The sequence below is a fragment of the Mustelus asterias genome, chromosome 6, assembly GCF_964213995.1.
Source record: "Mustelus asterias chromosome 6, sMusAst1.hap1.1, whole genome shotgun sequence".
NCBI classification, from domain to species: Eukaryota; Metazoa; Chordata; class Chondrichthyes; order Carcharhiniformes; family Triakidae; genus Mustelus; species Mustelus asterias.
Genome location: NC_135806.1, coordinates 41,711,137 through 41,724,515, shown reverse-complemented (window position 1 = coordinate 41,724,515; position 13,379 = coordinate 41,711,137). Strand labels below are relative to the sequence as shown.

General features: G+C 44.3%; 1 protein-coding gene and 1 non-coding gene across 2 annotated transcripts; one reads left to right on the top strand and one right to left on the bottom strand.

Annotated features, from left to right (window-relative positions):
- Positions 1 to 507: 507 nt before the first annotated feature.
- Positions 508 to 668, bottom strand: LOC144495410 (U1 spliceosomal RNA). The gene has a single exon (XR_013498259.1). It is a non-coding gene; the product is annotated as a U1 spliceosomal RNA (small nuclear RNA).
- A 3,255-nt stretch (positions 669 to 3,923) lies between these two features.
- Positions 3,924 to 5,059, top strand: LOC144494825 (thymosin beta-10). Its single transcript, XM_078214221.1, has 3 exons — positions 3,924 to 4,006; positions 4,580 to 4,689; positions 4,780 to 5,059. Exons 2-3 carry the CDS (start codon positions 4,590 to 4,592, stop codon positions 4,812 to 4,814), a joined length of 135 nt encoding a protein of 44 aa, XP_078070347.1. The 5' UTR covers positions 3,924 to 4,006; positions 4,580 to 4,589; the 3' UTR covers positions 4,815 to 5,059.
- Positions 5,060 to 13,379: the final 8,320 nt, after the last annotated feature.

The following is a 13,379-nucleotide window of genomic DNA, read 5'->3' as shown; positions in this document are numbered from 1 at the left end:
GCACCAACAGCAGTCCTTTAACAATCTGTACCTCTGTTCTGCCATTCACGCATTCTGATCACTTAATGGGAGACTTTTAGCACCTTCTCAGCCTTTTGTATCCTTTTTACATTCCCTTTGTCCCATTCCAACCACCCCCCCGCCCCCCCCCCCCCCCCGCACCCTCATGGTATAAATCTGTGCTGATTCTCTTTGCTCTCAGCTCTGACGAAGGGTCATCTCGACTCGAAACGTTGGCTCTATTCTCTCCCCACAGATGCTGTCAGACCTGCTGAGAGTTTCCAGCATTCTCTGTTTTTGTTTCAGGTTTCAGCATCCGCAGTATTTTACCTTTAACAAACGTTTTACGATATACTGAAAATGATTCTAGCCTATTTGCAGTAACCTCAATGTGTCAGCTAAGCATGTTGGTTCTACTCAGTCCTACTTGGCCAATTTCTTAAGGCTACAATGGCCCTCAGGAAGTGATGATGTGGAGATGCCGGCGTTGGACTGAGGTGAACACAGTAAGAGTCACGAACGCAGTCCCCCACTACCACAAATTTTGCAGTCGAGTATCCCGCATTTGGGGACATCGCAGGCATCAGCACACCCAAAGTGCAATGGGCTAGCCTCATCCTGGGCGAACCACCTGCTTGATCATGGTTTCACCCCTGCCAGGTAAGTATCAGGAAGTGACCAGTGAGAGGGATGGAGTTGGTGGCTAAGGAATGGAAGTTTTGCAAGGGATTGAAGATAATGGCTCTGGTCTTCCCAATATTTACTTGAAGGAAATTTTTGCTTCTACAGGACTTGATGTCAGACAAGCAACATAACAAATCATGAGGGATGTTGAGAGAGTTGGAGGCAATGTAGAACTGGTGTTGCCAGGCTACATGTGGAAGCTGGCATTGTTCTGGGTGAAGACACAGTGGCAGAATGTAAATGAGAAATGGGAAAGCACCAAAAATGGATCTTAGGGGACTCCAGAAATAACAGTGTGGGACTGGGAAGAGAAACCTTCCTGGGTTTGGCAGCACAGGGGTTATGTTACTGAATTAATGATTCAGAGTCCTGAAGTAATGAGCTAGAAACATGAATTCAAATCCCACCACAGCAGTTGGTGAATTTAAATTCAACTAATTGAATAAATCCACAATTAAAAAGCTGATATCAGTAATGATGATCATGAAACTATTGGATCGCTGTAAAAGACCATCTAGTTCACTTGAAGGCTGCTGTTGTTGCTGCCTATGTGACTTCAGATCCGCAGCAATGTGGTTGAATCTTGACAGCCCTCTGAAATAGCCTAGCAAGCTGCTGCATTGTATCAACCTTCGGAGCGCTGCTCGTTCATCAGGAGCAGTGCTCCGAAAGCTCTGGCTACCAAATAAACCTGTTGGACTTTAACCTGGTATTGTGAGACTTCTTAGTGTGGCCACCCCAGTCCTATGCTGGCATCTCCACACCATTGTATCAAGCCACTGCAAAAAGGTATAGTAAGAATCAATCCGGGTTGACCACCCGCACTGACCTAGGCACTGAATATGACAATTGACCCAACTTTCCCCACCACTAACACCTGAGGACTTGTGCCAAAACTGGGAAAGCTATCCCACAGATTAGTCAAGCAACAGCCTGCTATAATCATACTCACAGAATCACATTTCAGTCTCCTCCATTACCATCCCTAGATATACCTTGTCCCACCCAGAGAACAGACCCACCAAAGGTATACACTGCATGTGATATATACAACAAAAGCTTTGGACTCCATGATGTTTCATGGCATCAGATCATACATGGGCAAGGTAACCCCCTGCTGAATACCATTGAATAGCCCTCCCTTAGCTGACAAATCCATAATTCTCCAAATTGAATACCAGTTGGGCAAAACATTGAGGTAGCAATGGCAAAGAATGATCTCTGGATAGGAAATATAAAGTTGGTCAAGTTCTGAAGGATGTGGCTGCCAGACTGGGCTTGCAGAAGACTCTGAACAAATCAACGTGAGGGGAAATATCTACTTAACTTTTCCATTATCAATCTGCCTATTGTGAATTCATCTATTCATGACAATGTTGGTAGGACCATTGCACAATCCTTATGGAGCCAAAGTCCCATCTTCAAACAAGACAACACCTTCCATTGTGTTGTGTAACACCACTAAGGCATGACTACAGAAAAATCAGGTCTGATAATTACACGTTGCAGGACATAAGATATTAAAAAAATAATTCAATTAATGAATTCATTCTATGAATGAAAATTAATGAAAGCGGGCATAAGTTCTTTAGAAAAGATAAAGATAGAAAAAGGGAAAGTAGAATCGCTGTACTTGTTAGAGAGCATAGTGACAATAGAAAAAAGTGACACAGCCAAAAGACAGAAACAAAATTCCTGTGAGTAGAGATAAGAGATATTAATGGATCAATCACATTTATAGATATAATGTAGACACCACCTAATAATGGAATGAAGGTGGAGGATGAGGTAATTAGTAAAAAGTATTGAATGATCAGCATGGAACATTTCAACTACCCCTAAATTAGTTGGTCCAAGGAGGTAGGTAAAGGGGATAAGGGAATGGAAATCTTACAATGTGTACAGGACTCCTTTCTAACCCAACATGAAGGTCAAGAAGGGCGGCACGGTGGCACAGTGGTTAGCACTGCTGCCTCACAGTGCCAGGGATCCAGGTTCAATTCCAGCCTTGGATGTCGGTGTGGAATTGTAAAAAGCCTCCCTGGAGTCCTCTTGGTCTCAGTGGCAATCTTATTTACGGAGCAAATACCTCGCCATTTACCAAGTGATTCATCTCTGGTACGGTACGATAGCACAGTGGTTAGCACTGCTGCTTCACAGCTCCAGGGACCTGGGTTCGATTCCCAGCTTGGGTCACTGTCTGTGTGGAGTTTGCACATTCTCCTCATGTCTGCGTGGGTTTCCTCCGGGTGCTCCGGTTTCCTCCCTCAGTCCAAAGATGTGCGGGTTAGGTTGATTGGCCATGCTAAAATTGCCCCTTAGTGTCCTGGGATGCGTAGGTTAGAGGGATTAGTGGGTAAAATATGTAGGGATATGGGGGTAGGGCCTGGGTGGGATTGTGGTCGGTGCAGACTCGATGGGCCGAATGGCCTCTTTCTGTACTGTAGGGTTTCTATAATGATGGTTTGCTCCACACGTGAAGGGGTTTCTCCTGCACTTCCTCCAAGTCCTTAAGATGCTCCGAACAAGAAGAAAAAGTGCCACCTTTCAGGCACCCAAAACATCGGATGGGCCAACCGAACTACATCATAGAATCACTACAGTGCAGAAGGAGGCCATTCGGCCCATCAAGCCTGCACCAACAACAATCCCACCCAGGCTCTATCCTCGTAACCCCACGTATTTACCCTGCTAGTCTCCCTGACACTAAGGGGCAATTTAGCATGGCCAATCAATCTAACCTTCACATCTTTGGAGTGTTGGAGAAAACCGGAGCACCCGGAGGAAACGCACACAGACATGGGGAGAATGTACAAACTCCACACAGACAGTGACCCCAGGCTGGGTTTGAACCCGGGTCCCTGGCGCTATGAGACAGCAGTGCTAACCACTTTGCCACCGTGCCACCCAAAATTGTCAGGAGAAAAACATCGAGTCTAAGTCAAAGACAATCTTTCCAACTCAATCCAAGTCTTGTGCTCAATGGCTCCAAGACACTCGATAGCCTGAGCTGCACAGTGCTGGAAGGTAAATCCCTGAGCAACCCTTGGCTGTGCTGAGCTGCTGGGGAATTCCCCGCATTCCCCCCACGGCCCTTTACTCTTTGTCTCTGCCGGGGTTCATTCAATCGGAGCGAGTGCCCGCCATTCCGGACCAAATAAGGCAGGAGGGGCGGGGTCGGGCGAAAATGTGGGCGGAGACTGAAGAAGAGGGGGGGGGGTCCTGGGAGGGCGGGGCCGCTATAAATGGACTGAGGCGGCAGCGGCGCTATTGTTCTGGACTGAGCAGCGGAAAGTGAGTGGAGCTCGGAGACACAAACCGGGTAAGCAGCCGCCAACACTCCCACCCCGCCTTTACTGCATCGCTGCTAACGGTGTGGTGGCCGCACCGGGTGAGCAAACTGCCCACTGGATAAACTGCGGGGTCCCCGGGCGAGGGCGATCTGGCTGCTGCTGCTCGGAAGCCGCTCTGTCGCGCCGCCTTTGTCTGGGAAATTCCTGCACAGCATCTCCCAGTCTGGACAGTCCGCACCCATTGTGGGGGGGGGGGGGGGATAGAAGGAGGGTGAAGAATGGGGTGGGGGCAGGGGGGGGGGGAAGAGTGGGGGTAGAGGGAGGTTGAAGAATTGGGTGGGATGGAGGGAGGGTGAAGAGGGTAAAAGGAGTGTTGAGGGGAGGTTGGGGGGCTGGTGGAGGGATGTTGGTAGAAGGGTGGGGCATTGGATTGCAGTGGTGAATGGGATTGGGGGGAGAAGAGGGTGAACGTGGCTGAGTGACTTGTGGATTGCAGTTATCCTTCCTTGCAGGGGAATGATTTGAGCGTTAAGTAGTTTCTGTTTAAACTCTAGTCAGCACCGTTATAAATATATCGGGTTAAATGTAACTTTTTTTCTTAGATTAACTGAAATGGACGACAAACCAGACTTCAAGGAGGTTGCCTCCTTTGACAAGAGCAAGTTGAAGAAGACCGACACAAAAGTAAAAAACACACTCCCAACAAAAGAAAGTAAGAAACCTGTCCAGTTCATCATCTTGCTCACTTGTTCTCAAAATTGAGTCAAATTTCTGATGAGATTCATCTTTTTTTCCCCCCCAGCTATTGATCAGGAGAAGAAGGTGGAGAGCAACTAGTTTCCAGGCCATTCCTGCCTAGAGTCAACTCTGTCCATGGCTGGGAGAATCTCTAGGGTGCTTTTTTTTTGTTTTTTTAAAAGAAATTAAATCCCTGATCTCTACTGTGAACTGAACTACTGACTGAAGTAAAGCATTGCCAAAGGGGGTCTTGGGACTTCTGGTCCCCTGCTGAGCCACTTCTGTTGTAATCCTTGTGCATTCCCAAATGCTGTAAAGGAAATGAATAATAAAAATTCATTTTGTGCAGAATGTTGTCTTGCCTCTGCTTTGAACAAGGTTCTAGATAATTCTGTAAGTAGGAGCAGGTGGGAATAGAACTGGATGATGCTGAATTTGAAATGCTCTCTTTAAAATGTGTTTAGGCTACTAGATTAAAATGACTTTGAAAATATTAAATTTCTGTTGGATATATTAGTTAACTACAGGCCTCTAATGGTTCAGGAGGTGAGTTGTTGAGTGCTGTCTCTGCTTATAGAGACTGTTGCCCCCCATCCCATGGGATGTTGATCTCCTTGCAAGCCCTAACCTTGGCTAATTGACAGAACACTGTCTAATGTAAACCTCTTATTGCTCAGGGCATTTTAAAATTGCAAGTGGTGTGCTGCAGTGGTCAGTTTCCTGTGTCCCTGCTTGCATACTCCATGATCTTCTAAATCATTAAGTGTGGCTGATTAGAATCCATCTGCCTTTTAAGCAGTCAAGGAGGGAGTGCCCGGTGAGTGCTCAGAAACCGCATCACTGCTTTTAGTAGATTTTTCACTGAGGAGATGGATTGTTTCACCATGTGTTCAAATTTAACTTCACCAAAATTGATTGCAGTACAAATGAGATGGGTCTGTCAAAAGAGCATTCTTTCATTTGTGGGACATCTAGATATTTTAATGAATTACACTTGACAAGACATCTATTTTCTGCTATTGCCTCTGAGCTCTGTACTTAACTTGTAATTACTGGAAAAAAATAGAAATCCACTGAACATTTGCAGTCAAATTAGTATCTTGCAGCAGTGCTACTTAAGTAACTAGAATCCTTTGTTTAACCAAGATTTTTAACATTATTGAACTTCTGAGGGGGAGAAAACTACAGGAATGGGAAATATAAATTTTGGTAAGGGTCTGACCTTGTGATTTGTTTTGGTCATTGATGAAAAGGCAGGTTTACATCTGAGCTCAATATAATTTGAAGAATTAACACTTAAAATCTGCCTGTTATAATTTCAAAGAAAACTGCTGATCTTGTTCTACGAAAAAGTGCTCATTCAGGATGCAAGTTTCATAGCAACATTATAGCTGGTGTGGTGGCATACCCATTGGAGTTACACTGGTGGTAGTAAGCTATTATCTTTTTATGGAAATAATATTGCTATTTTAATTTGTCTGACAACTTTTTTCATTCAAATCTGGTGAATCTTCATTCTTAGTACAAGAATAGCTTTCAAATAAGTTGTATTAAATTTGCTGTCATTTAGCCACTTCATCAATTTCAAGTTATCCCCATTCCTCCTAATAATCTGCCCATGCCATCTTTATCCTGCTCTTGCTCACCAAGGAAACAATTTTTCCAGCCAAGGTGGTTGTTGTTGGGCTGCCCTGACCACTTGTTGTCATTAACTATTGGCAACTACCCATGCATCTGTGTACCTCACATGCCTCCTTATGCCAGGCAGTGCTCACCAATGAAACCCACCAACAGCCTTCCTTTCCTATCAACTCTCAGACTGCCCTTGTTTGGTTCTGCTCCAATCTGATTGAAGCTACTTAAAAAGTTAGCTTCCCTCTTCCCTCGCTGTCTGCATTCTCAAAGATTTCTGGGATGTGGAATTTGGATTAGTCTTTGAATTACTTTAGCTAACAAAAGTGTGAGTGAGCTAGCGACTACTGCTTTTTGAGAGAGTTCCACATTACCACTACCCTAGTTCTGCTGAACTGTATCCTAACTACTGAATTTTAAAGTGTCTTATCTAACCAATCTTAAAAGGCTCAATCAAATCATACTATATTTGAGGCAATAAAGCCTAATTCATGTACTGTCTCTCCTCAGCCCTTCTAAGGCTAATATATAATTTTTATGATGGTGTGCCCAGAACTGTGTACACTGTTCTGGAAGAGGTCAAAGCAGGACTTTGTGTAACTGTTAACACAACTTCCTCCAGTGCCCTAGTTATAAAAGCCAACATTCCATTAGCGTTTTGATTATTTTCTGTACCTGACCACTTGGCCTCCCCTCGCCCACTATAAAAAATAAACTAACTATGTTTAGTTGAAAAGTTGCTGCCAAAAAAGGGCCTGTCATTTGCAGAGATAACAGCAAATAAATATACATGAAATACTTGCAGCTGTTAGTGTCAAGTTAAATTCTCCTAATTTCTCTTGTGTATCTCTGTTAAAGAGATCAAACGAGCTCTCCTGCTTTTGTCTATGGAAATGTGTGATGGGGCCTAAAGACAAGCTTCAATTTTTCACTTTAGTTAGTGGTCAAATTCAAAACCTGAATTTGTATGGGGTTTTTGCCTTTGTGACTGACGTCAAGTCTCTTGGTTTATACCTACGTTTTTTCATTCAAATGGCATTCACTTGATATTAATAGCTAAGCTGCTTGGGAAGCAAAGTAATCTGGTCCCTCTACAACGTATGACTGGAAGATTATGATTTAGCTACATCAGAGAGTAAGTGAAATGCCATGTTCAGTACCGGCAAATAGGCTTGCTCCATATCCCCCATTACTTTGTCAATACCACAGATGTGAATGCAGAATGAGATAAAGGTTACTCAAAAAAACTATTAATATAAATATATTTATTGATATCAATACAAATCAATGAATTAATTGTCTTCCCTGTATATTGAATGTTCTGGGCACAGTCACTTACTAACAGAAACACAAATTGGATATCAGGACAATTTTATACATATTTTATGTTGGAGTTCAATTCCAATAAGCTGGAAGTCCTCTGGTCATCCTTCATGTACAAATGTACATAGAAAAACCCAATCCTTTCCTTACTCAGTAAACACATAGAAAGGACTTGTATTTATGTAGTGCCTTTCACAACCTTAGGATGGCCAACACCTGGGATCATCCATATGGGTTATACCATACAGGCTAATTCTTACATCTTACTCCTGGTGGTCTAACAGTTATGTTAACTACATAAACCAAAGATAGGGCTCTTATCTTAATATTGGTTTGACATAAGAAAAGCCAAGACACGACTCCCCAGTTCAACTTAGTATTGATTACAAATTGGAACAATGTTCATGTCCTGTCTTTCTTCCAAGGTACATCCTCCTTCTATGAACCCTTTGGCTTTCTTCAGAAAATTCTTAACTGGTGAGAACAAAGGACTGTGAAGGGAAGGGGTAGGAATGGTGATCTCTAAATGTCACTGTATTGACATAAAGAAAATAGTTCACAAGAACAGTAACTACTGGATGATAAAAGACTAAGATCTGCCTAGTTCACATTCCAGCATTCTGGTAGAATGATGAAGATTGTTCATCATTTGTCATTTGATCTAAAACAGAATTAGACATTTGTTACAAACCCTGTAGGGGAACTGAACACCAAATTTACCAAAGCATCCCCAAATGAAAAAAAAAATCAACAAGATTTCACTTTTCTTAACTTATAACACAAATTGGAACCAATGAAAATTAAACATGAATTAACAGGCAAATTATATCTAAGATAGAGAAATAAATTTCACTTTAAATAGTTGATACAACAAAGATATGACTTACTTAATCACAAGCAACAGCATCATTGCTGCACAAATTAGACACCCCATGCAATCTCAGTCTTAACCCAACTCACGAAAGCCAATTCACGGAAAACGACTGGCCCGGATGCGGTACCCGGACAAGATCCTGCATGGACCAGCTGGCAGGGGTATTCGCTCTTTACACCAATCTGAGGTCCCTATCTGCTTCAAAAAGAGGACCATCTTCCCAGTACCAAAGAAAAGCCAGGCAGTGTGCCTTAATGACTATTGTCCGGTGGCTTTGACATCCACTGTTATGAAGTGCTTCAAAAGGTTAGTCATGGCACGAATCAATTCCGACGACCTAGATTGCCTGGATCCACTACAGTTTTCCTATCACTGCAACAGGTCCACAGCAGATACCATCTCCCTGGTCCTACACTCATGTTGTCTTTTAATATTTCTTCTAATACTGGGCCGAATTCGCAATGTTCTTCCAGCAATCTCGCCATGAAGCCTGAGACTGTCTCTGCTGGATCACGGATTGCCGTATAAAATTTGTATCTTAGTATAACAATTGAAAGATGGAGGTTAAAATGATTTTTAACCAGCTCCAAAATCTGATCAAAAGACTTTGGGCCCAATTCTCCCATCCCGAAGGGCACGTTTTTTGGCGCGTCGGGTTGGGAGATGTGCGTGTCGGCCATTTTGCGGGATTCACACATGCGTTCCTGACGGATGCACATCTCCCACAGCTGGAGAGCAGGCAGAGCTGGGACAGTGCTGGAAACCGATGGGAAGACAAGGTAAGTGATTTAAATTTTTTAAAAATCTATTTTAAATGTCATTATTGGGCCCGGGAGTGAATTCTCCAGGTTCAGCAATATCTCCCAACCTGCCAGGAGTATTTCACTCCGGCGGGGTTTAGAGTAGCTCCCCACTTACGGTGAACTATCGGGAGACCCTGCAGGAGTGAAGGGGGGCAATTGGGGCCCCCCAGGGGGTTGGGTGGTGGGGGTGGTGCCCCCTGGGCATGGGCTCCCTGGCACTGTCCAAGGGGCAAAGTGCCCATGCCCACGGGGCACCTTGGCACTGCCCACTAGGTATGGGGCAGTGCCAGGGGAATGGGGTCAATGGGGCAGGGCCAATTATGGGCAGGGCCTAGGGGCGATCGGTGGGGGTCTGCAGATAGGATTGGTCATGCTGGAGGGAGGCCAGCGATTAGGGTGGGCTGGGTGGGGAGGAGAGGTCTGCCGGGGGGGCGTCTACCTCCCGGGGAGGTCAGCAGGGGGTAGGGGTTGGGGCGTATCATCACTGCTGGGAGGGGAGAGGGGGGGGGGGCACTGGAGATTGCAGTGCTCCGGGACAGGGAGGGGGATCAGGGCTGGCCTGGGAATGCTTGTGCGGGCCTTGATTGGGTGTGTTGCAAGGGGCAGCAGTGCGGGGGTCCCGAGCTGGCCAGCAAACGGCAGGCTGACAGTTCGGGGCCACTGCGCATGCGCAGAGTTCTAGAACTGTCAGACTCTGGCGCGATAGGCCCCACCCCCTGAGCTTTTAATGAGATTCACAATTGTGACCTCTGCCGTGCAGAGTGTGGGAGATTCGAGTCTGAATTGCCACTGAAAAAACAATCGTGAATTACACCATTTTCTCCACCAAATTAGCACTTGGGGCCCTTTGTGTCTGGAGCATGTGGTGATATTAATGTTCTACTAAACTGTAAGTCTATAAGCAAAATAACCTTTCACTTTTCTTCAACTGTTATTTCATTCACTGTGAAGAAGTAACGCAGCCTTTCTATGTATTGTCTCTGGTTATCTACTTCAGTGTCAAAGGGCTCAATTATTCTGAACAAAGGCATTGGACTAAATAAATTTACTTTACTTCTTTTTACTTCTTCAAATTCTTGACACTTAATTCTCCTCCCCCTTTTAGCTGCAATCCCCGGCAACTTTGAAGTTTTGCCTCGTCACCAAAGTAATAGATCGAGGATGACCCGATGTGGCCTGAATCAATAGAGGTTTTATTGCCACAATAAGAATATTATATACAAGGTCAGAGTGTATTTCTCGGCTCCCTGACTCCAACTGTGAGACATTCCTCAATCCGTGGCATGCGCCCTCCTGCTGATTGGCTCAGCACCCATCGGGTCCGACCCGATCACATGGCCCTCAGAAAACACCCTCCCCCACAAGGGGTCATTCTACTACACTTCCCCAAGGGCTTCCAGAATTTTATTTTTTTACTGTCAAACATTAAAGTGACCTTTTCAAAGAGCTGTGTTGTCTTCTCCTCACATGAATTCTGTGTTTCTCTTCCTGTCTCAAACTGTTTTCTCTTTGTATCTGCATCTGTGTGCTGAGTGCCTTCACCCTCCAGTTCTCCACTTGTAGCTCTCCTTTGTGTTTGGCCACACTTATGGCTTCTGTCTTAGCTTCCTTTCTCTTGGTATTGCTTCCAGGTCAAGAGTCACCAGATCACATGGGCCTGTATTTCTTACTATCCCAGAAAATTACAAATTATCCCTTTGATAACTCTCAAATGTCCTTTTCAAATATTTTTAAAAAACAATAACAGATTCGACAGACATTTCAAAGAAATTTGAGATTTCTCTCTCTGTATTGCCCCTGGGTCAAGTGTTGTCACACATGACAGGAGGAAAACCACCAGTGGTGGAAAGCTGTGCAACCCATAGATCCAAAGTTACTTGTTCCTCCGAAACATATTATACTTAACAAGACATCATGGGTGGGATTTTCCAGCAGTGCTCACCTCAAAACCGGAAAATCCCACCCGTCTGCTATGATTCCCTTGGCAGGCGGGATGGGAAAATTTCCCTCTATGGCTCAAATTTCCTGAAAGAAATCTATCTATTTTGCAGTTGAATCAATTAATACTACCTGCTCCCACCATCTTCTTAGGGAACCTGTTGCACAGATCGACCATTCGCTGATTGAAATAATGGTTAACCTAACCTTGATGGGATTGGTGCAACACAGGTTTTACATCCTACCTGATTTAACCATTTGTTGAAGTCAACGGTGACTGGCATCGGGGGTTAGGACGGGGGACGGGGGCGGGGGCTGCTGTAAAAGCAGCATTGTATCTGCTCCCATGGGCTTTCCACCTAGTCGAGTAGGTTAAAATGATCACAAATATTTCTGCCCATTGACCTTTAATTTTTGTTTAATTCCTCAACATTGTGCATGTAAACATTTGTGCAATGCATAGACCCCCTGCTCACTTCTCCCTGGGAATGTTCCCAATCTATGACATCATCAGCAAGTGCCATGTACCAATGCCAGGAACAGAGTGCACATAACACAGATTAATATACAGGCAGCCATGTGTGGTGACATCATTATGCACCAGTAGTTGAATGGTGACACCATCAGATAGTCATTCAGCAGGAGTTTTGAAATTATCAAGCTGGAAACATTGAAGGCTTTAAACTCACCTTTTGGATGTGAGTATTTGAGCATTCACTTGCCAGTTATTTATCTAATGTTTATAACTTTCAGTTAAAAAACAAAGTTTATAGTGCTATGTGATGCTGTCTGTGAGAGGTCCCATTGTTCTGGAGCTGGCGTGCTCCTTTGGCATGGATCTGAATCTGTGTTCATCCTTTGCAATGGTTCATTTCTTCCTTCCCCGATTACCTCTCTACCATTTTCTAAGTTCCTTTGTCTCTAATAATCGGGATACTTTAGCCAGATTTGGTATTTTAATGTTACTTCCACCGACTATGTCTAAATGAGACTTCGGACTCTGCCCATCCTTGGCCACGTTATTACAGGTAATAAGATTAAGTACAAAACATTTTGGTTAACCTTGCTATAAAAACAGTAGTTTCAGCACAAGGGAAACTGCTTTCGGTGTGCAGCTGGTGAGTCTTTAAGTCTTAAATTTACTTCAGTGAAACCACTTAATAATCTAATAAATAGATGAATGGCAGGGCACTTTGGTCGAGTAAACGTTGGTGAGAGTCATAGTGGACATGCCAAATTTCCTTAGTCTTCTGAAAAAGTAGAGGCATTGGTGGGCTTCTTAACTATTGTGTCGGCATGGGGGGACCAGGACAGGTTGTTGGTGATCTGGACACTTGAAGCTCTTGACCATTTATCAACTGGGGGAACTTGGGCAGAAAAAGAGACATCATCCTGCAAGTAGATTATAGGAAACTAGGTAGCAAACTAACAAACAGGACCTCAAAGGTAGTAATCTCTGGATTACTCCTGATATCACATGATAATGAGCGTAGAAATATGAGAATGGATTAGATGAATGTGTGGCTGAAGAGATGGTGTGGGAGGAAGGGCTCGAGATCATTGGGACATTGGTACAGTTCTGCAAAGATGGAATCTGTGCAGGTGGACAAGTTGCATCTCTACAGGGCTGGGACCATTGTCTTTGTGGAGTTGTTTGCTGATACTATTGGAGAGGGTTTTAGTCCATCATTTTATAACTCACCATCCCATCACACATTCACATTCATCTCAGCAATTGCCAGCTCATGGGACATTACCACTCACTCTCACACACACCTTCACATCTCCATCAGGCTCATCTCTTCTCGAGTTTGTGTCTTCATCCTGTCGATGGCTCCATTCACCACACACACACACATCAGGCATCCTTATCCTCTGCCTTGGCATGCATCCTGCTCACACTCTCTTCATTTGTCTTTCTGTAGTACAAGCTTACACACAACAACAGGAAGAGGTATCTGTTGATGTATATCTGTTGACTGGCCCATTACTTGCTCTCCCCCCCCCCTCCCCAGTGCAATGCACTAATCATCCAAGAGACCCTCAGATACCTCACCAGCTGAGTTTGTCCCATTTACATTTTTTGCTGCTCGA

Excerpts from the sequence above, each read along its gene's own strand:
- LOC144494825 (XM_078214221.1), top strand. The coding sequence starts at position 4,590 with ATGGACGACAAACCAGACTTCAAGGAGGTTGCCTCCTTTGACAAGAGC. Across the intron at positions 4,690-4,779 it reads CACACTCCCAACAAAAGAAA|CTATTGATCAGGAGAAGAAG; the intron begins GTAAGAAACCTG and ends TTTCCCCCCCAG.